The sequence below is a fragment of the Mixophyes fleayi genome, chromosome 1, assembly GCF_038048845.1.
Source record: "Mixophyes fleayi isolate aMixFle1 chromosome 1, aMixFle1.hap1, whole genome shotgun sequence".
NCBI lineage: Eukaryota > Metazoa > Chordata > Amphibia > Anura > Limnodynastidae > Mixophyes > Mixophyes fleayi.
The window spans coordinates 187058689-187079842 of NC_134402.1; the positions used below are offsets into that span (position 1 = coordinate 187058689).

The 21154-nt window shown below is 42.9% G+C and overlaps 1 protein-coding gene across 5 annotated transcripts in view; it reads left to right on the forward strand.

The window, feature by feature from the left end:
- Positions 1 to 21154, forward strand: part of CERS4 (ceramide synthase 4) — a 103098-nt gene that overhangs the window by 33148 nt on the left and 48796 nt on the right. For all 5 annotated transcript variants that reach the window (XM_075204636.1, XM_075204635.1, XM_075204633.1 and 2 more), the window contains exons 3-5: positions 3134 to 3251; positions 5193 to 5311; positions 6811 to 6868. In XM_075204636.1, coding sequence (XP_075060737.1) covers positions 3134 to 3251; positions 5193 to 5311; positions 6811 to 6868 — 295 coding nt within the window. The remainder of the gene's footprint in view (positions 1 to 3133; positions 3252 to 5192; positions 5312 to 6810; positions 6869 to 21154) is intronic.

The following is a 21154-nucleotide window of genomic DNA, read 5'->3' on the forward strand; positions in this document are numbered from 1 at the left end:
TCCTGAAAGAACTCTTGACAATAAATACAGTTAAGCATAAATTATATAGCAGCTTCTAAAATTAACCTCAAATGTGCTAAAAGACTGAGCGCCTACGGGTAGCTCGCATGCAATGCTAATTGACCGTGCCCTTCACATTAGTTCTGGGCAGCTGTGATGTAAATAATTTACATAGCAGCTCTGCTAATCTTCATCTTATCCACTGATCAGCAGCCCTGCAGCTCACCATGTCCCCTACACTGCTCTGTACACTGGGGTCAAGTCAGGAGACTGATGCCCTCTGAATCAAAGTTTAATATATTATTCATTCTAACATTATATTTTCAACTGATCACAAATGTCGTTTTTATACCTCATAAGATTCTGCATCAGACTTGAACAGACAAAAGTTTATCAGCAGATCATCTGGTAGGCCCCAAAACAATGTAGCATGTTTCATGCTAGACAATAAGGAAAACAGACAAAATCTCAATATTGTATATTGATGTTCATGTATGGCACAAAATGTACGCACTGTTTAAAATATATTTTAGTCAAATGATCAGTGGGTCATTGTAACTAGATTTTACTGGTGCCCTGCACTTCCCTGTCCAACACTGTTCATGGTTATATGTAACCCGCCAAGGGGGCCTTGTGTAAATGTGTGTGGTATAGCATCCCTTCTTCATCTCCAATCTCTGACACAGGAGAAGGAATCACCCCTACCAATTCCTCAGTGCCCTATGGCCTCAATGTAATGCAGTCTGTATTACTTTCTTTCTCTTCTTTCCCCCAACACTTTACTCAGGTTGCAGTTACAATGAAACTTCCACAAGTTTCCTACAGCATGCAAATACACAGTTTGTTCCCAGGTGATCAGCACTCTCAGCATATCCTCTATTTTCTCCCATTGTGTCCAGCTATACAGCCATCCGTGTCGATTTTCCCCCTTGTTGCATGTGCTGTTGCCTTTCTCCTCCCCCATTATCTCGGCACGCGGCGCTGCTGGGACCTGCAGGTTTCCTGCAGCAGGTCCTAAATATAAGAGAGGGACACCTCTAAGGAACACTCAACCAATACAATTGCCAGAATGTACTTTTGTACAAATAAACCTGCAAGCTAGTATTAAAGTAGAACTCCATTCTTTGAAATAGTGTTACATGAATCCCTCTCTCCTAGCATAATGGCATAAAAGCCATGCACAGGACCTGTGTCAGCTGTTACCAATACAAAAGTGAATATATTATAAATTGTGTGATAACCAACACAAAATTTAAAAGCAATCCATGGAGTAGGATTCTTTAAGTCCCAAAAAACGAATCTTAAAAGGGTTGTACATCTTTGAACAACTCTTGCTAGTTATGCCTACCATCACATACCCTATTGCAAAACTTTCTACCCACCCTTCTGACATTACCGGATAGCAGTTGTAGTTTCTTCAGAACTCACAGCCAGGAAAAAATCTATCTGTCAATCCTGGCACAACAAGCTCATCCTAGATCTCCAGCAGTCAGAACAGCAGGTGTGTAGTGGATATGACTCCTGAACGGATCAACTGTTCAGGAGCCATGTTCACTATTTACATTCTTAAATGTATATCTCGTGTATAGTCCTCATTGCTAGTGGTGACAGCACTCTTCTAGCTGTGACCAGCTGCAGTCTGGTAATGATGGGTACATGGAGAGAGATGTGTCTTACTAGCAATAATTATACAGAGATATTTATCTCAAAACATTCCCAATTGAATTAGACCACGTCCCTGATGTGCTCAAACTATGCCCAATCCACACAATCGCCAATATCCCCTTTCTATCAAGACCCCACCACTCTTCTGGTAGATATAATTTGTATGCTAGACTATTTTGCAGAACTCAGGACTGTTGACAGGAATACAAAGATGTACAACCTGTTTTTATTTACTAATTTTGTACAACTTTAAACCCTTTAAACTTACTAATCTTATATAAAACCCAACAAGTATAATATAAATCTCACAAGATTGTTAAATGTTCCAAATTAATCTCATACTCTTTAGGTTGATTGTAATCCATAATTAATATAAATAATTTTATATTCAATACTATTAGTAGTGCTAATGCAGTTAATATTAAGACTGTGTGTTAACGCTTCTTAATCACTATACTGAGGGAGAAGTAGTCGCAGATACACCGCTATGAGTTTGTATATATAAGCTATAGCAATGTCATGTTAAGATCCTAAAGCCATGAAACTAAACTTTATACTATGCTTGAATTAACTACATGGAATTAGGCTGGGTACACAGTACAGAAAACTTGCTGATGTGATATCGTTAACGATTTTACCAACAAAAATCAGCATACCGATTCATGTTTACACACTATACCAGTTTTACAAGATTTACCTTCAGATATGTGCTATTCATCTGTCATAACCATAAGCCGACAAGATTGTGACTCTGTAAACTCTATGGAGATCCTGAGCGTGAGTGCATACACACTGCAAAACTGGAACACGATCAAGAACGTTCCATCATCATCATCACCATTTATTTATATAGCGCCACTGATTCCGCAGCGCTGTACAGAGAATTCATTCACATCTGTCCCTGCCCCATTGGAGCTTACAATCTAAAATTCCATCATTTATAGAGATTTTTAGTCCATTTATAAAATCAAAGTAAACGATACAATGTGCTTTGGAGTGATAAACATGATCGTGGGAGCGTACACACTAATGCGATATCGGACCTAGCGGTCGATTCTCGCGTGAATGGCCCAATAATCTGGTGAAAAACCTGCACTGTGCACCCAGCCTAAGTGACACCGCCAAAAGTCAGTGAAAAATATTGAGTAACAGACAGCGGCGGGCTGGGCCTGGGGGGCAGGACGCCCCCCCCCCCCCGCATCACATGGCACGCATTGACGCTGCCGCATTGCGTGTCATGTGATGCGGCCGCATGTGCGCCCCCCGGGCTGAAATTTGCCAGCCCACCCCTGGTAACAGACTTGGATATGATCATAAATTTGTAGTCACATGATTAGACCCAGAGTCACATGATTAGACACTGATGTGTCCCAGATATGGGTATTTTCTTGTTTTGACTAAAACAAATGGTTAAAAGTACATGTTTGGTATATTTACCAGTTTGGGCTAATTTTTAACTCTTTAACAGGTTTGTGGCATTACCTCTAAGCAGAAAGATGGGCATACAGGAGAAGTACAAAAGGAAACCATCAGTAAAACCAGTCCTGGAAGATTTTTACACAATGAAGCGAAAGCATCCTACAGAGGTAAGATAAGCCTGTCATTCAAGGAGCAGTGGGGACACTAGTACACTACTACATAACCAGATGCTGCAGATTACCTACATTTTAGGAAACTGCAGCAACATAAGCTAGACATAAGATACCTACTATGAAAATGTCATAAAATTATAGAAATTATTCCAGAACAGTTTATTTATAGAAGTTTTGCCTCATCTTTCCCTAGGTGAATTCTTCAAAGACAAACTGTCCCAATATGCTACCAAATGAAAGTCCCATCTCTTCAGGGGGAAACAAAGCAATAAAGAAGTTGCTTTGTTAGTCATTTTCCCGGTGATGCCAACACATCATGAACATAAAGTGCTAGTAACATAGATACACAATGGTATCACATAGCACATAGCAGTAGATCTAATACAGCATTTTTATCCAGAAACCCATTATCAACAAAGTTCCAAACATAGAAAGGGAAAAAAGTAAACTTGCCGTTCTGTGATTTTGTTATATACATAGACACGATAACCAAGTTTTCATCCCTTCGTTGCTATGAACTAAGAAAAGCAACAATTTAACGAGCAGGGGAATGCTAGGTGATGACATTTTGAAATGTTTTAGTTCTTTTTAGACATCGTGCTCCAGTTTTTGGAAAACCCCTATCCAGAAAACTGTACAAAGGTCTCCAGATAATAGATCCCATACCTGTACTTTCTTAATACAGGTATGAGAGTATTATCTGAAAGGCCTGGGACCTGGGGTTTTCCAGATAAGATTTTTTTTGTCATTTGGAGCAGCATCAGTGTGCCTAATTAATACTAAGCTAGTGTTACACACTGGTTTTCCCAATAGTGCCCCTGTCATTACTCATCCATAGCACAGGCTGGTGTGTAATCATGTCCCTGAGGCACAGGCTGGTGTGTAAGAATTTGTGGGCACGCAGGCCTAAGAGTAATTCTCTTTAGAGGTCTGGTGCGTAATCATCGTTTTGGAATGATCAGGTTGTTTTGTAATAATTGTGTATTTATTTGGGGGAGGCATAGGCTGCAGTTTTTTAGAGGGGATTGCAGACTGGGTTGTAATTTTTTGGTTGGTGTGTAATAATTTTGTTGTATTACAGGCTGGTGTGTAGATGTTTTTAAGTTGCACAAGCTGATGTGTAATAACTGTGTTTGGACACCGCTGCTGTTTAGTCTTTTGTTTTGTTAGAATGTTATAATTTCATTGTGACAGAGGCTGGTGTGTAGTAATTTTTTGATGGGCACATGTTAGCAGAAAAGCTAATCAGGTCACAGGCTAATGTTACCATCTTATGAGTCCACACCATGGTCTGATTTTTAGGGCCACCACCTGTGAATCCATAATGTGCTTGTCACAGGTTGTGTGCTAGTCATTTAGGCTGTATAATATACATTTTCAGAACATTTGCTTGTCATTGTTTCATAAGATGCTGATACATGCTAATTTGCATAGCTCCTAAAATGTTTGATGGGCTCACAAGTATTTCATTACAAAAAAAGGACCCTGCCTCTTAGCTGCTTTGTCCAGGGCTGCTTAATATGCATTTTAAAAATATATCCTATATCCTATATAAATTCTCCTCAACTTACATAAAAATGACACGCCAGAACCCTTACATCATCAGAAATGGTCATTGAATCAATTAAAAAATAAGTAGCGTGTACTACGTTTTTAAGTAACATAAATTGTGTTTGAACGGTTTTGTACAGACAGTACAGGTAAATACACTAGACAGTGTCAGTATAAAATAGTGGAAATCAGTGCCCAGTCTCTACAATGTCCATGCAGTTTGAAACAGGCACTAATTATGCTTAATATTTTATTAAAAATAAAAACAGCAACAAAAATATTTTTATTGCTAAGAAGTGAGCACTGATTTTTTTTCTCAATTTTACTTGTTTACAAATAGAATTTGAATCTGCCCTTAACGTAACAATTTAACCCATGTTCCAGATTGAAATCCGCAGCCTATCAGCTGAATGTAAGATGCAGGTTCACCAAGTTGAGCACTGGTTCAGATGTCGAAGAAACCAAGATAGGCCAAGCATAACCAAGAAATTCTGTGAGGCCAGGTGAGATGAAGAAAGCCTTCCAGCAGTGTACACTGACAGTATCGTCAAAAACGTATTTTGCCACTTATTTAACCATGTTTAACAATGTAAAACTGGCAAACTTTTACTGTCAAGTCCTGTAGAACAAAATCTTAGTTAAATCAGAACTTATCTGTTAAGGTAGTAAAACTGCGTTGGCCGACAATCTTCACTGACACATTTGAGTTGTCACCCAGAATTGGGGGGGCACAGTGCAATCTTTAGGCTTGACACGGCACCTGTTGGTTCTGTGCACTGTGATCACCCACATGTGCCCAAATGGTGTACTGATCTGGCTGCCCAGTGAACAGACCGACACCACCATGTGTGACTAGAATGCGTAGCCCTTAGGCAAATGATTGCTTTTCTTATTGTTCTTCAAAATGACAGATAAGCAGGGGGCAGATTAACAGATTTGCTTGAAAATACAAAGAGGAGATAAGAAAAAGTGTATAATAGTTAGAGATTGACACAACCCTGTCTATTTCTCTACTTTGAGGCTATAAGACATGTGCAGTTATGTGTCTAATAATTATGATGTCTAAAGATTGAGGTCGGGAGTGGTATTATTTTGTTTTATTGTTTATTGTTTTACATCCAGTGTTTTACATCCAGTGCTCTTAACTACTACTCTACTATTACTACTATTATTAATTCCAACTAGTCATTTCCTTTCAAATAGATAAAGAAATAGTAAAAGTCTGAGTAAACACAAATAATTAACTTGACAACATTTCTGATTGGGGAAAATTGGGTTATGTCCTGACCAGGGGCTAGCTGGAACATTATAAACCAGGGTTGGGGTCTTTGCTCAGCAGTCCATTAGGAATATTTGAAAGGGAAAAAAATGCAGGTAGCCCAGTGACTCAGCCCAAGGTAGTCCAGTATGGGACCTGGCCTGGGGACCCCTTGCACCCCATCCAGACCAGCCCCTGACCCTCCACACAAACCATGAGCAACCCTTCTCCAATTTCTGTTGGGGTCATAGCCCTGTGGTAACTAGCACTGGGGCTCTTTCTGTCACCCCTTGGGTGATGGGTATTAGGGTAATAAATTAAAAAGTAGAGTAGGCATTATTTTGAATATACATGTTCCAGCAAGGCATGGATGTCATTCACAGCTAGGATATGCTGACGTTTGTTGAACTACAAGAGCCAGTGGCTGCCAGAGCAATATACTGTACGGAGCTACAAACACAACAATGTGCTAAAATTAACAAAGTGTACAATATGAATGCTAATGTATTCAACAGTTCAAACCAAAAGGGACAGCTCTGAAGGAAAGAGGGACAGGGGGATACGTAAATAGCGACAGTCACTCCTAAAGGAAGATTATCAGAAGTTAAGATGCAGTATTACCAACAGAGGTAATGATTATAGTAATAGATTCCTTTGTGGATATTAGATTTTATTGCAGTTTAATAGTATAATAGTATCTAAATTACTGTCATATTATTAACATTACTGCTTTATGTTTTCTAGCTGGAGATTCATCATTTACTTCATTTCATTCTTTATTGGCATTGCTGTACTAATTGATGTGAGTATACAGTCATAACCTGACTGCATATTGTGTGTACAAGCAGAGTGACATCCTGCTGACTGCATATTGTGTGTACAAGCAGAGTGACATCCTGCTGACTGCATATTGTGGGTACAAGCAGAGTGATATCCTGTGACGGCATATTGTGGGTACAAGCAGAGTGACATCCTGTGACTGCATATTGTGTGTACAAGCAGAGTGACATCCTGCTGACTGCATATTGTGGGTACAAGCAGAGTGACATCCTGCTGACTGCATATTGTGTGTACAAGCAGAGTGACATCCTGCTGACTGCATATTGTGTGTACAAGCAGAGTGACATCCTGCTGACTGCATATTGTGTGTACAAGCAGAGTGACATCCTGCTGACTGCATATTGTGGGTACAAGCAGAGTGATATCCTGTGACGGCATATTGTGGGTACAAGCAGAGTGACATCCTGTGACTGCATATTGTGTGTACAAGCAGAGTGACATCCTGCTGACTGCATATTGTGGGTACAAGCAGAGTGACATCCTGCTGACTGCATATTGTGTGTACAAGCAGAGTGACATCCTGCTGACTGCATATTGTGTGTACAAGCAGAGTGACATCCTGCTGACTGCATATTGTGTGTACAAGCAGAGTGACATCCTGCTGACTGCATATTGTGTGTACAAGCAGAGTGACATCCTGCTGACTGCATATTGTGTGTACAAGCAGAGTGACATCCTGCTGACTGCAGGAGAGTGAGAAAATGGCAAGAACTGGTTCAGATGAACTACAAACTCAAGTTCTGTTATTACAGTAAAGTTCCACAGAGCAGGTTAGAGTGTAAAGTATAGTGCATGGACGATCAGAGGCTCCCCAAGCATGCAGGTTTTTCAGCAATGTCTCTTTAAAGGTGTTGGCACACAGGTGTGGTAACATTGGGATGCAGTGCATCCCAATAATTCGGGCGGCAGAGAATCTCTATAAAACTAAACTCTTTTGTTCAAACTGCCTGCTTCCTCCAGAACAATTCTTCACAATCCTCTCTCACTCCAGCAAAGTTCTTAATTGATTAGCAAGAATATGGTTAGATCACATACATTTATCCATTAACTCCTCCAGCACAGGCTCCTGCTTGGTAGCTCTGACACTCTTCGTAGTGTCCTCTTGCAGCCTCTTCAGTCACCCCTTGGACTATAACTGGTGACCTCTTTTCCCCTCTGGATTACATCCACAACTACTGGTCCTGCCTCACTGCAGCAGTAAAAGGCTTAATGGCTGATATCGTGAGTTCCTTTACCTTTTTACCCTTATTTAACCTTAAATAACTGACATGAGACCTGAGTGTGGCAAATTTAAATGATTTATTTAAAATATGGTGGTGGAGAAGAGAGCAGTCAGTCCGACATCTGCCAGGCAAAATCCAACTGTCCCAGCATTAATCATTGGGACCTCATCAACTAGGGGACAACCAATCAAACCCCTGGGTTCAAGTTGGGGACAACCAATCAGACCGCATCCCGGGCTTACAGAACCCGCCTATCCTCTGGGCTAGACGGAAAGCAACCACAGGGCAACCCACAGGGGCGGTACCTGTACCGAGACTATAGCCGATTCACTCGAAGAGAGGCGGGTTCAGCGCACCCACTACCGTAATGTGCGCCCAAACCACTCGCCGTCAACTGTACTGTGTTTTCCGGCCACGCCGGATCTCTAAGAACCATGGCACGCCACCATTCTTACACCTACCTATGCAACACTCCTACCTGTTTCCTACAAATAAATCCAGTGCCCTCATCGCTCAAGAGAACTCCAACCGACCTATAGAGGAACGAGCACAAGAATTCAATTTGCGGGTACTCTTCCTAAATATTGTCAGCTCATGGGCCCCGATCCAAATTGAAGACTGTCCATTTCCATCGACTGCCCCAGGAACGCATAATACCGTACATAAGGAAATACTCTGAAAGTACAGCCCCTTTGTGTTTAACTTTTGCTGATAGCCAATAGGTCTCTGCAAGCAACTATATCCAAATGCCCTGTACCTTAGTAACTTAAGTCTAAAATTCAACAATTCCTGTCCAGGACACTCTACAAACCCAGTAGCTTCATACGAGGAGCATTGCTTGACCACGTGAACCCAGCGGTGCAATGCATATCATACATATATGCATCATCATACCCTACATGTATATGTATCCGATCAACATATCTGTATCATGTCTCTGCTTATGTACTTGTATGCGTACACATACCTGTATCTCCATCAACACCAAACTATTCACTTAATAGAAAAATAGAAAAATGTAATAAAAAACCTGTCCCCACAGATGCAGATAGATCAGCATATACAGACTTGTAATATAAATCTGTGTGACATTGCCCTTACACTTTGCAGCTAAAGCAGATTTGTTCCACTGTATTAGTAGTGTAATCAGCATGCCCAGGCCTGCACACAAATAAAGTTAATATGCCATAGTGTTCTTGACACGTCCTGTGAATATTCAGCCAGTGAATCTGAAGATCGGGCGGAAAGCACCATGGCGCCTAAGGCGATATATTGGATGGCACTATCCTTAATAGAGGATAACCCGTTACCCCGTGGACCATAGCACACCTAGCAAAATATAGTAAATCCACTGAGAATTACTGCTAGGGAAATGTATCACAAAGATTATCCACCTCCTTTATCAACACAGATGACCCAAACTGGCCCTGTTTTTACTCAGTTCATTGGGGTATTGCTCCAGAACTTGGCCCTCAGTGTGTAAAACCGTTTCACTGTTTACTCCCTTAAACAGAACCTCCTGGGAGTAACATAGTTCAAGTGTAGATCCGTAGCCATAACAGATGGATACCTGATCGCTCGCAAAATGTCCATCAAAATAAAAATGGCCCTGGTTGGTACAAGAGACCCGTATGGGCCTTGCTGGTAGAGTATTCCCGAATAATATAATCCTACTCACATGCAAGAACAACTCCACATATACCTAATAAGTGAACAAGGAGGAGACCAGGGTGGCGCTACCCACCATCAACTGAATGCTATAGGTAAAACTATAATTTAATAACTGCTATCCCCAGGAAAAATGCTTCTAACACCTTATTACATAATAATTCTGCACTCACCGTGTCAACTGCGAGAATAGAGAGAACTTGCGAAGGACACACCCCACTCCAGTCCTGTAAGCTATGTCACACAGCCGGCAGCTCTTCCATAACATCAAGTGTACTGCCCTTCCTTATAGCAGATCCCATCCATATGAACTGCATCTGTTACCAGGACAAAATGAAGTGTAAGAAAACGTGCATACATATACTGATATACTCAGAGTATATGGAGATGTGACAGTACAAAAATATACATAACAATTATATTATGGACAGTCAACCTTTAACAACCATCACATAAAATTCCATATGAGTTCAGCAGAGATGCTGCTACTCAACTCGCAAATCCTGTCAGAAAGGCATTAATTAGCAGTCTATTGATACAATCGCTAATGGGCACGTCCCTACATTTTATATAAGTAAGTGGCTCATATAAATTGATATATGGTAATGAAATCAGTAGAGGTTACACATCAGGGGCCATGACACTGCAGGCACCAAACAGAGGTGTAGCGCCATAAGACATTTACATCTATGGAAGGGGGGGAATGTTGGCAGAAAAACTGCAACAGGGCCTGCATGTGGAAGCTGTGGGCAGACACCCCTTCCCCCGCATGCAGGTAGTGGGCACACTTATAACCATGGGCACTGCTGCCAGTGAGGGGGGGGCTCAACCTTATTAAGTATTTGCTAATCAATATCCCCATTTAAATATAATAGGAGTATTGCAATGTATGCAAGCTATAAGGCAGCACCTTATAAGCATAGATCTGTAAAAATACCCCCCCCCCTTTTTTTTGTTTTTATATTGACATTTGAAGTAAATACATAAACGGTTCACATGTTCCCTTATTGCTATGAGCTATGTGTCTGCCTAGATGGACAAGATGTGGCAAGTAGTAAAAACCAGCACATGTGCAACAGAAACTTCTGTGCACATTGCATATGTCTGTGACCTGCATGATCCCAAATGGCTAAAGAAAAGCTGGGGGGGGGGAAATCCTTGCTACACAATGAGTGCAAAGATTGATATCACGTAACATCTTAAATAACCTGATAATTACCATACATATATTCTATAACCACTGACTCACATACCATCGAATGGCTGGCAGGGGAAAGTGAAAATGCACAGAGGAAAATGATAAAGTCTAGAATATGTGTTATAAAGATTAGCTGCAAGCAAAACCCTCTTGGAATACAATAGCTATCATAACTAGAACAGCCATAATGGTACACTTAGCTCTGTGCCTCCTGCAGACCAACATCTCAAAAGGAAAAGCACAATCTAGTGTGAAAACTCTAAGAGAGGGGAGGTTGAATTGAAAGGAGGCTAGAAAGTACAATTATGTGGAACTAAACAGATAGGAAAAAAACAGTAAAAGACAGGAGAGGTATAGAATAAGGAAAGGAAATGAACTATACTAAAGGAAGAAAGTCACAGGATGGGAAATACAATGTAAAATGCAGCAGAGAGCAGACAGGAATCAAAGGATACTTATCCTACAACGCCCAGAACTGCAGTGACGTATTAATTCTCCGCCCATCCCATTTATAGCCCCTGTCTCCCCCTTCTTATGACACCAGATGGGCGTACTGCCATTGTTAACTATTAAATTCCAGAGAATAGTCCAGTTTGAGACACAGCCTCATTGCCTTTGGTCTTATTTTCAGCCATCGGTTCTTATTCTCTGTCCATAGGGTCTTTCCGCCCTCTGTCTCTGGGCAAGTGTCTCTCACATGCTCTCCCACTCTTTATACAAGGGAACTTTATCTGGCAGATCCTCCTTTATTGGGGTCCACCCCTTTCACCCTCAAGGGCTCTTCCATATTATGTGGTCATTCTCTTCTTGTGGCTCCCTAGCCGCTGGACAAACTTGCCCCTGTATGGGAACATGTCCCCCACCAACAATTGGGTGGCATGCCATTAATCTTGGTAACACACATCTCACATAACTAAAATCCACTACTTGTCAATTTCTACAGTGGTAGTTATATTTTGGCCGGTCACAATACCGACGGAAATAATACTGTCACTAAAATCCCGAAGGTGTAACTACAGACATAGAGAAAAAGCTGACACAGATAAAATACAAACAGTGTGACTGGCGACAATGAAAATGCTGACAGTCGCACTGCCAAATTTTGTTTTGCCAATAATGTTTTGTTTGCGTTGCCATTTTAATGCCGGCAGTGTGATTGTCTGCATTTTTATTGTCAGCAATCACACTGTTGGTATTTTTCTCCATGTCGGTATTTTGTCCATTTCAGTATTTACACTGTCAGGATTTTGGTGTCCGTATTATTTCCACAAGTATGGTGGACGCCGAAATTCGTACCCAACCCTTATTTCTAAATGAACATAAATCTATCATCAACTTAACCACAATGTAAGTGAGGACAAGCAAATAAATCTACCAGAAAAATTTGAGAGCATATAAACAGTACATATAAATTATAACATACAGGTAACAGGTTCAACAGTTAAGCTAATATATGAAATCACTAAACTACTGAAAAGACCTGAGTTTCTAGTTTCAGAAAGGCTGTTTCTTTTATGCCCTGAATTAACTCTTCATGTTAGACATTACTAGCATCATTTTATACTATTAGCAGGTACCTGGCTGAATAACTGCATTATGTATGTCCCGGTTTAAGTCGGCTTACACAATGGAACTGCTCTGTTTAAATGCGGCAAGGTGTACGCGATGACCATGACACATGTGCATGCCACTGGGATTTCAATACGCAATAATCCCTGAAAGAAAGTTGTGTAATCTTGTAAACAGTAAGCAGGGGCGCACGCAGGGGGGGGTTCTGAGGCTCCAGAAACCCCCCCCCCTCCACGGATCGGTCGGGCAAAAGCATGTTTTAAAACATGCCAAAGATTTTTTCTATTACAGCCCCGCTGCGACGCTTCTGTCACAGCGCCGCGGCTGCTGTATAAACCCCCGTTCGGCGAGAAGGAGCTGCTGCGCATGCGCGAGCGCAGCAGCTCCTCCCTTGAATAGTAAAAATGAATGTTCAGCGCTCCCTATTAAAATATCAGTGGGTAAGCAGCCACCTGGGAGTAGGGGCATATAGGGATAGCTCGACCCTATTGGAGTATAAATTGGTATAACTCCCTGGCGCTTGATCAGAGGGGATAGCGGGTAATTATCAAGGGTCAATACAGGGGTACCAACCTCTACTTGTATTTCCTAGGATTAGTATATGCCTTCGGCACTAGGAATAATAGTCAGGTATAGATAAATACAGAGAAATTTATTAACTGCAGTATTGGTGGGTAACACCCTCCAGTATTAATACCACTGACATAATAAAAGATGGCACATATGAAGCTGTAAGCATAAAGACAGACAGAGAAGATATACCACAATTAAGTGCGGCAAACAAAGTCCATATTCGCCATACAAACACGAGTCTCTGATAGGGCTGGTAGAGTCCACTAGATACAGAGATACAATAAAGTCAATAGTAAATAGATGTGGCAATCATGAGGTCTCCGTTAGGCTTGTTAGGCCACATAAACACGGTTTTCTGATAGGGCCACTAGAGTCCGCTGAACACCAGGAGTAGCAACAAAATCAATTCTATGCGTGTCAGGCAGGTATAAAGTCTCCTTTAGGAATGTCAGCAGACATTGTAGTCCGATGGAGGGCGCCTAAGAAAGGCTGGGTGATAGAGGACTTACCCTCAATATAGATGGGCTGTGGTATCCTTCCAAGTTATCCTGTTATGTGCCAAGGTAGCCGATATGGTGAGCGCTTGTGCCGTCCCGCTGAAGTGTGATAATCCAAACCCGGAAGTCGCGGGTAGTATCGCAATCCTAGCAGAGTTGCGCATGCGCATGCGTGAAGTGGGTCCGTTTGTTTCCCACAGCGGCGGTTTCTGGTGTATGTAGGGTGCCTTGGAGAGGCACAAATATATTCAAACCAACGCGTTTCGCACTAGGCTTCTTCAGGGATCGATAGTGTGCTGTAGGCCCCAGCTGGAGTTTAAAAAAGTAGAGGATTCCTCTACTTTTTTAATCCTATAATACAATATTTATATATAATCACACAGCTCTGCATACCCTGCAGGCTGCCCAGAAATGGAGTCTTTGGTCTATTAATAAAAAAAACTACATCAGATTGATTGTGGCCAGTATCTGATTTCACCCTGTAACCCAATAACAAATCTATATAAATATATATCTATAATATAAATGCTTAGTGGCGTGTGTTAGTCTGTCTGTGTGTGTGTGTGTGGAAAAAATAAAACCAAGCTGCAGCGCCACCTGCTGGGCGGAGTTATACACTGACCTACTAAATTCTTAGTGTGTGTGGAAAAAAAAATTCAGAAAGGGCTGAAATTTGGTATACTAAGATGTTTTTAATTTGTTAATTTAATTTGTTAATTGTTAAAAGTGTTTATAAAGATTTAAAATATATATATATATATATTTCTTGAAGGAGAAGTGACAGTTGGGAGTGGTTGGTGGTTGCCGGGGGTGACAGTGGGGAGTGGTTGGTGGTTGCCGGGGGTGACAGAGTGAGAGGAGTGTGATACTCAGGACCGCTGAGAGAGATCCCTGTGTCTGGATAGACATCTGGATAGATGTGGCGATGAAAATGAAGGATGAGGTGATGGAGAAGAATGATGAGGTGGTGACATGTGGACAAAACCACGTTAAAAAAGGGCGCTTACGTCGGGAAGTAACGCTCTTCCCCTGAGGAGGCCTGGGCTATGGCCCAAATGCATAACAAGAACCTTTTTAACACCTTAAGTAGCTTGATTTGACTAGAATGCATGAGTATCATGCACGGGTTAACTTGTATATATATATAAATACATATATATAAATATATATATATATATATATATATATATGTGTGTATGTGTGTATATATATATATATATATATATATATATAGTCCAAACTTGTATCATGTTATAAATGTTTTTTGTTTATTTTTGTTGTTCGTTTTTTTTCATATACATTAGTAATGTTAGTTTGAATGTGTGTTATCAATGCTATTTTGATGTGCGGTATCATTGTTAGTTTTAATGTGGAGAATCATTGCTAGTTTTAATGTGTGTTATCAATGCTATTTTGATGTGCGGTATCATTGTTAGTTTTAATATGGAGTTTCAATACTCATTTTAATGAAGGGTTTAGATTGTTTTAATGTACAGTATTTTAGTGTGTGGTAGGGATGATTTTTTTATGCTTTATTTTGCTTTGTTTCGAATTCAACTATTTGGAAACCCCCCCTTAAAAATCCTGCGTTTGCCCCTGGTAAGAGCTCTATTTGTCAGGAGAATAAACACGGGGAAGCCTATTTAATAAGGACAGCAGCTGTACTATTGCTATCGCCATCTCAGGATGCGAAAGCTTTGGGTCAGCTAAGGGAAAAATGCATTATTATCAAAATAAAGCATTTCCCCTTTATTAATAGTTATTTTTATATATTGTTTACAATTTTTTTTAAAAAAATTATTATTATTTACATTTTTTCTATGAATCTCAAAAGATATGGTTTGAGTTCACTAGTGCGCTTCAAATAGATTGCTGCTCGATAAAATCCTATAATGACCATGCATCAGTCAATAAAGCACAATATAGCATACAAAAAGAAGATAGGACAATCTTCTTTTTCTACGAATCTGTAACTGGGAGCCCAAGTCTGGGCATCCAGTTCCCGTATTCATGTGCAAGCTGGCAAACTGGGACACGCAGGCGCAGAGGAACGCAGTGGTAATACTCGTCTCACCACTGCCAGCCTGTAGTCGCTCCACTGCTTCGGCGGCCTTTTACTGATAAATTGGACGATAGTGTTAGGAACCCCTCCAGCCGGCACAACACAACCCGGAATCTACTCTGCCAGTCAGTTGTTCACTGGAGCCCATGATGATGAGGACAGACTGGGCTGCAGACTGACAGAGGGTCGTGAAGTGTGTACCGGCTGTGGAGAACCCAAGCAAGCGGAGTGGAATCCAAGCAGAGGTCAGGGGCCGGCAGCAGACAACAGTACCAGTATACAAGCTGAGGTCAAGGGTCACGAGCAGACAGGGAGGTCGGTATTCAAGCCAGAGGTCAGGGTCACGAGATTCACAAGCAAAGTCCAAATCCAAGTCAAGGGTCATACACGGGTAAACAACAGCAAGTCCAATAGACAGGAACAGGGCAGAGAGCAGGTACAGCAGACTGGATACAGAGACTATAACCGGCAATGAGGCAGCAGACCTCATTGCCTTAAATACAGCCAAGAGCCAATCAGAACCTGTCCCACACTTGTAGGCTAACTGCCAGATACTTAGAAAGACCAATCAGGGCTTAACCTTGAAATCCCCACTTGCAGGCTAATACCTGCTAATTCAGACACAGGCTGAATCTGATTACTTGCCTCTAGTGCGCATGTGCGCCCGGCCGCCGAGACGCGGCGCTGAGGAGGCGTCCGGCTGTTGCCTTGGCAACGGTCGGGAGTTGGAGGGAAGTGACGTCCCGGTCGTCATGGTGACGGCCGGGACGCTGGGGCAGACAGGAAGCGAGCCGCGGAGGCTGTAAGTACCGCCGCGGCTCGTGACAGTACCCCCCCTTGAGGAGGGGTCGAGAGACCCCGACATCCAGGTTTCCCAGGGAATTTTTTAAAAAAATTCCTTCAAATGCTTTGAAGCGTGCAGTCGTCATCGCGGGACCCAGGACCGCTCCTCTAATCCGCGATTCTTCCACTGCACTAGGAAGTGCACCTGACCTTGCACTTTTTTAGAGTTGAGAATCCTCTGGATAATGTATTTTGGTGGTTCATTCATATTTGTCACAGGCAAATTTGGAGGCTGGGATTGGTTCGGGTATAGCACCGGCTTAAATAGAGAACAGTGAAAAGTGTTGGGAATCCTCAGTGAACCAGGAATCTTTAATCTGAAAGCTACCGGATTAATCTGCTTGATGATCATGAACGGACCAATGAATTTAGGCCCCAGCTTCTTACAAGGCTGTCTAAGCCTAATATTCCGTTTTGAAAGCCACACTTTCTGGCCCACTTTGAATGAGCAGGTGGTACGGTGGCGATCCGAATTTTTTTTAGAGAAAAATGAGACTCGTTTTAAAGAGCACTGAACTTTCTTCCAGATACTTCTGAGATCTGTAGCTGTAGAACGTATCTCTGGAATACCAGCGGACCTGAGCGAATATAAAGAATTGGACCTGGGGTGGAAACCAAAATTACAGTAGAACGGAGAAGTATGAGTGGATGAGAAACAGGAATTGTTGTATGCAAACTCTGCCCAGGGTAACAGAGAGGACCATTTGTCGTGGAATTCAGTGGTGTATAATCGTAGAAACTGCTCCAGGGACTGGTTAACCCTATCAGTTTGGCCATTAGATTGAGGGTGGTACGCAGATGAGAGACTGATTTTGATTCCAAGAAGGGTACAGAACGACTTCCAGAACTGCGCAACAAACTGAGAACCACGATCTGAGACAATATCAACAAGAAGACCATGGAGTCGAAAAATATGTTGGACAAAGAGAACAGCCAGATTTCTAGTGCTGGGAAGTCTTGTTAGCTGTATGAAATGGGACATTTTACTAAAACGATCTACAACCACCCATATGGTATTATGTCCTGCAGAGGGTGGGAGATCAACGATGAAGTCCATTGATAAGTGTGTCCAAGGTTTTGAGGGAATGTTCAACAGAACAAGCTGGCCTGAAGGAGAGTTCCTGGGGACCTTACTCCTTGCACAAGTCTCACAGGAGAGGACAAAGTCTCTGACATCCGCAGATAACGAGGGCCACCACACGGCACGAGAAAGAATTTCCAATGTTTTATGGATTCCAGGATGCCGAGCTGTCTTGTTGTCATGTGCCTCGGAAAGGACCGCTTTTCTCAAGTGGACTGGAACAAACACGATTTCCTGGAGTATTAGCAGGAGCTATCTTCTGGAATCTATGGAGCGTCATACTTAAATCTTGAGTTAGTCCGGCATGGATTACAGAGGGAGGAATGATAGGTAGAGGATCAGAAACAGGAACGTGATGCGACATAAAGCTCCTAGACAGAGCATCTGCCCGGACATTTTTAGAACCAGGTCTGTACGTAATTACGAAATTGAAGCGGGTAAAGAAGAATGCCCAGCGGGCCTGTCTGGGATTCAACCGTTTTGCCGACTGGATGTACTGTAGATTCTTGTGGTCCGTAATCACAGAGACAACATTTACCGCTCCTTCCAGCCAGTGACGCCACTCCTCAAAGGCCCACTTAATAGCTAATAGCTCTCGGTTGCCCACGTCGTAATTTGCTTCAGCAGTAGAGAACTTACGAGAGAAGTATGCACATGGATGCAAACGGTGAGTGTGAGGATCCTTCTGAGAAAGGATAGCGCCAGCCCCGGCATTGGAGGCATCCACTTCTAACACAAAAGGAACATCTGGATCGGGATGTCTAAGGACTTGAGCAGATACAAACGCTCTTTTTAGGGCTTCAAATGCAGCTACCGCCTGAGGAGGCCAATTAGTGGGATCCATCCCTTTCCGGGTAAGGGCGACAATAGGAGCCACTATATCAGAAAAACTGCGGATGAACCTTCTATAATAATTTGCGAAGCCCAAGAACTTCTGCACGGCCTTGAGGTTGTTGGATTGTACCCAGTCGAGAATGGCTTTTGCCCAATCCACGACAGGATTATGACGGGAAAGCCACGGATGGCCCAGGATCAGCGGGACTGACGGACAGTCGATAAGGAAGAGGGTTATTGCCTCGGAATGGAGAGCTCCTATGTTTAGTTGTAGTGATGGGGTCTCAAAAACAATTTTTCCTCCAGGCAATGGACTCCCATCTAGGCCACAAACTGTAATTGCAGAAGGAAGCTTCACCATAGGAATCCCAGCAGAATGGGCAAACCCGATGTCGAGGAAGTTGCCTGCAGCTCCACTATCAATGAAGGCCGACAGGGCCACGGAACTGGCACCGAAAGCGACTTGTGCGGGAATAAGGACAGCATTCGTTTGGGAAACAATTTGGAAGCCTAAATGAACCTTTTCCAGACATGCTCCTTTTTCAGGTTTGTATGGACAGGAGCAGGAGAAGTGGCCTTTATTGCCACAATAGAGACATAGACCTTGTAACCGTCTCTTGTCCCTTTCCTCAGGAGGGAGGTGAAACGGCCCCGACTGCGTAGGCTTCTCAACAGATGTGGAGGCTGGAATAACTGCAGATGAAAAAGAAGATGACTCTTTCTCAGTCCTCCTCTCCTTGATTCTCCTGTGAATTTTAATAGCAAGCTGCATAAGGCTCTCCAATGAGACGGGGGAAGGATACTGCACAAGTGAATCCTTAATCTCCTCTGACAGTCCTAGGCAAAACTGGCTGCGTAACGCTGGATCGTTCCACTCACTGTCAGGCGACCATCTGCGGAATTCAGCGCAGTATTCTTCTGCTGATCGCTGACCTTGCTTTAAGGCCCGTATGTGAGCCTCGGCGGAGGCAACTCGATCTGGGTCATCGTAGAGGAGGCCCAATGCGCTAAAGAAAGAGTCCAATGATTGCATAAAAGGACTCGACTGTCGTAGGGTGAAAGCCCAGGACTGGGGGTCATCCTGCAAGAGGGAGATGACAATTCCAACTCTCTGCTGTTCTGAACCAGAAGACCGAGGTTTCAGCCGAAAATAGAGCTTGCAGCTTTCTTTAAAATTCCGGAACAGGACTCTGTTTCCGGAGAACCGGTCCGGCAAATTTAACTTGAGTTCATCAACCGAACCAGAAATGGGCAGTGTAATCCGAGGAACCTCGCCAGAGGAGGACAAACGCTGGGACAGTTCCCGGATCATCTGGTAGAGGGTCTCAACATGACCCGCCAGGGCTTGAAGAGGAGACGATTTGGTTTTGTTTTCCTCCATACCAACTTCGTCTCCGGAACGTGTTAGGCCGGTTATAATGTTGGGAACCCCTCCAGCCGGCACAACACAACCCGGAATCTACTCTGCCAGTCAGATGTTCACTGAAGCCCCTCATGGTGGGGACAGACTGGGCTGCAGACTGACAGAGGGTCGTGAAGTGTGTACCGGCTGGGGAGAACCCAAGCAAGTGGAGTGGAATCCAAGCAGAGGTCAGGGGACGGCAGCAGACAACAGTACCAGTATACAAGCTGAGGTCAAGGGTCACGAGCAGACAGGGAGGTCGGTATTCAAGCCAGAGGTCAGGGTCACGAGATTCACAAGCAATTGAACAAGTCCAAATCCAAGCCAAGGGTCATACACGGGTAAACAACAGCAAGTCCAATAGACAGGAACAGGGCAGAGAGCAGGTACAGCAGACTGGATACAGAGACTATAACCGGCAATGAGGCAGCAGACCTCATTGCCTTAAATACAGCCAAGAGCCAATCAGAACCTGTCCCACACTTGCAGGCTAATTGCCAGATACTTAGAAAGACCAATCAGGGCTTAGCCCTGAAATCCCCACTTGCAGGCTAATACCTGCTAATTCAGACACAGGCTGAATCTGATTACTTGCCTCTAGTGCACATGTGCACCCGGCCGCCGAGACGCAGCGCTGAGGAGGCGACCGGCCGTTGCCTTGGCAACGGTCGGGAGTTGGAGGGAAGTGACGTCCCGGTCGTCATGGTGACGGCCGGGACGCTGGAGCAGACAGGAAGCGAGCCGCAGAGGCTGTGAGTACCGCCGCGGCTCGTGACAGATAGAAGACTTTTTACCTCTGCGATAGGCAGCTATAAGAAATCTTCCATATTGCATAAATATACCCCTAATTGTTAGAGCAGCTTAGCTAGGCCAACATCACTTGCTTATGGGGAGCAGTTAAACGGATAACTTAATAAAGGGAACAAGGGGCTGTTATGAACTGTACTTTCCTTGCATTCCAAATTGGCCACCAATTCGGTTTTTATGTGCCAAACTAAAATAGCTGGTAATGGAGATTTAACCAAAACCATAAAGCTCAGTTTCACAAAAGCCATAAGCCTGTTCGATTGTGAAGAGCAGAAACTTATCAGAGATTATAAAATCATAATGACACATAGCATGTGCCAAATGTCCACTTTTTTATTGTAGTGTTATCATTGAAACACTTCATCATTATAATTGTTTACTTTAAGGCACCAAAAAACTCCACAGCTTCAGACAGACAGTATAACAAATCATATATAAAAGCCATACATAACAACAGGACAAAGACATAGAAGATGACGAAAAAGGTAGCG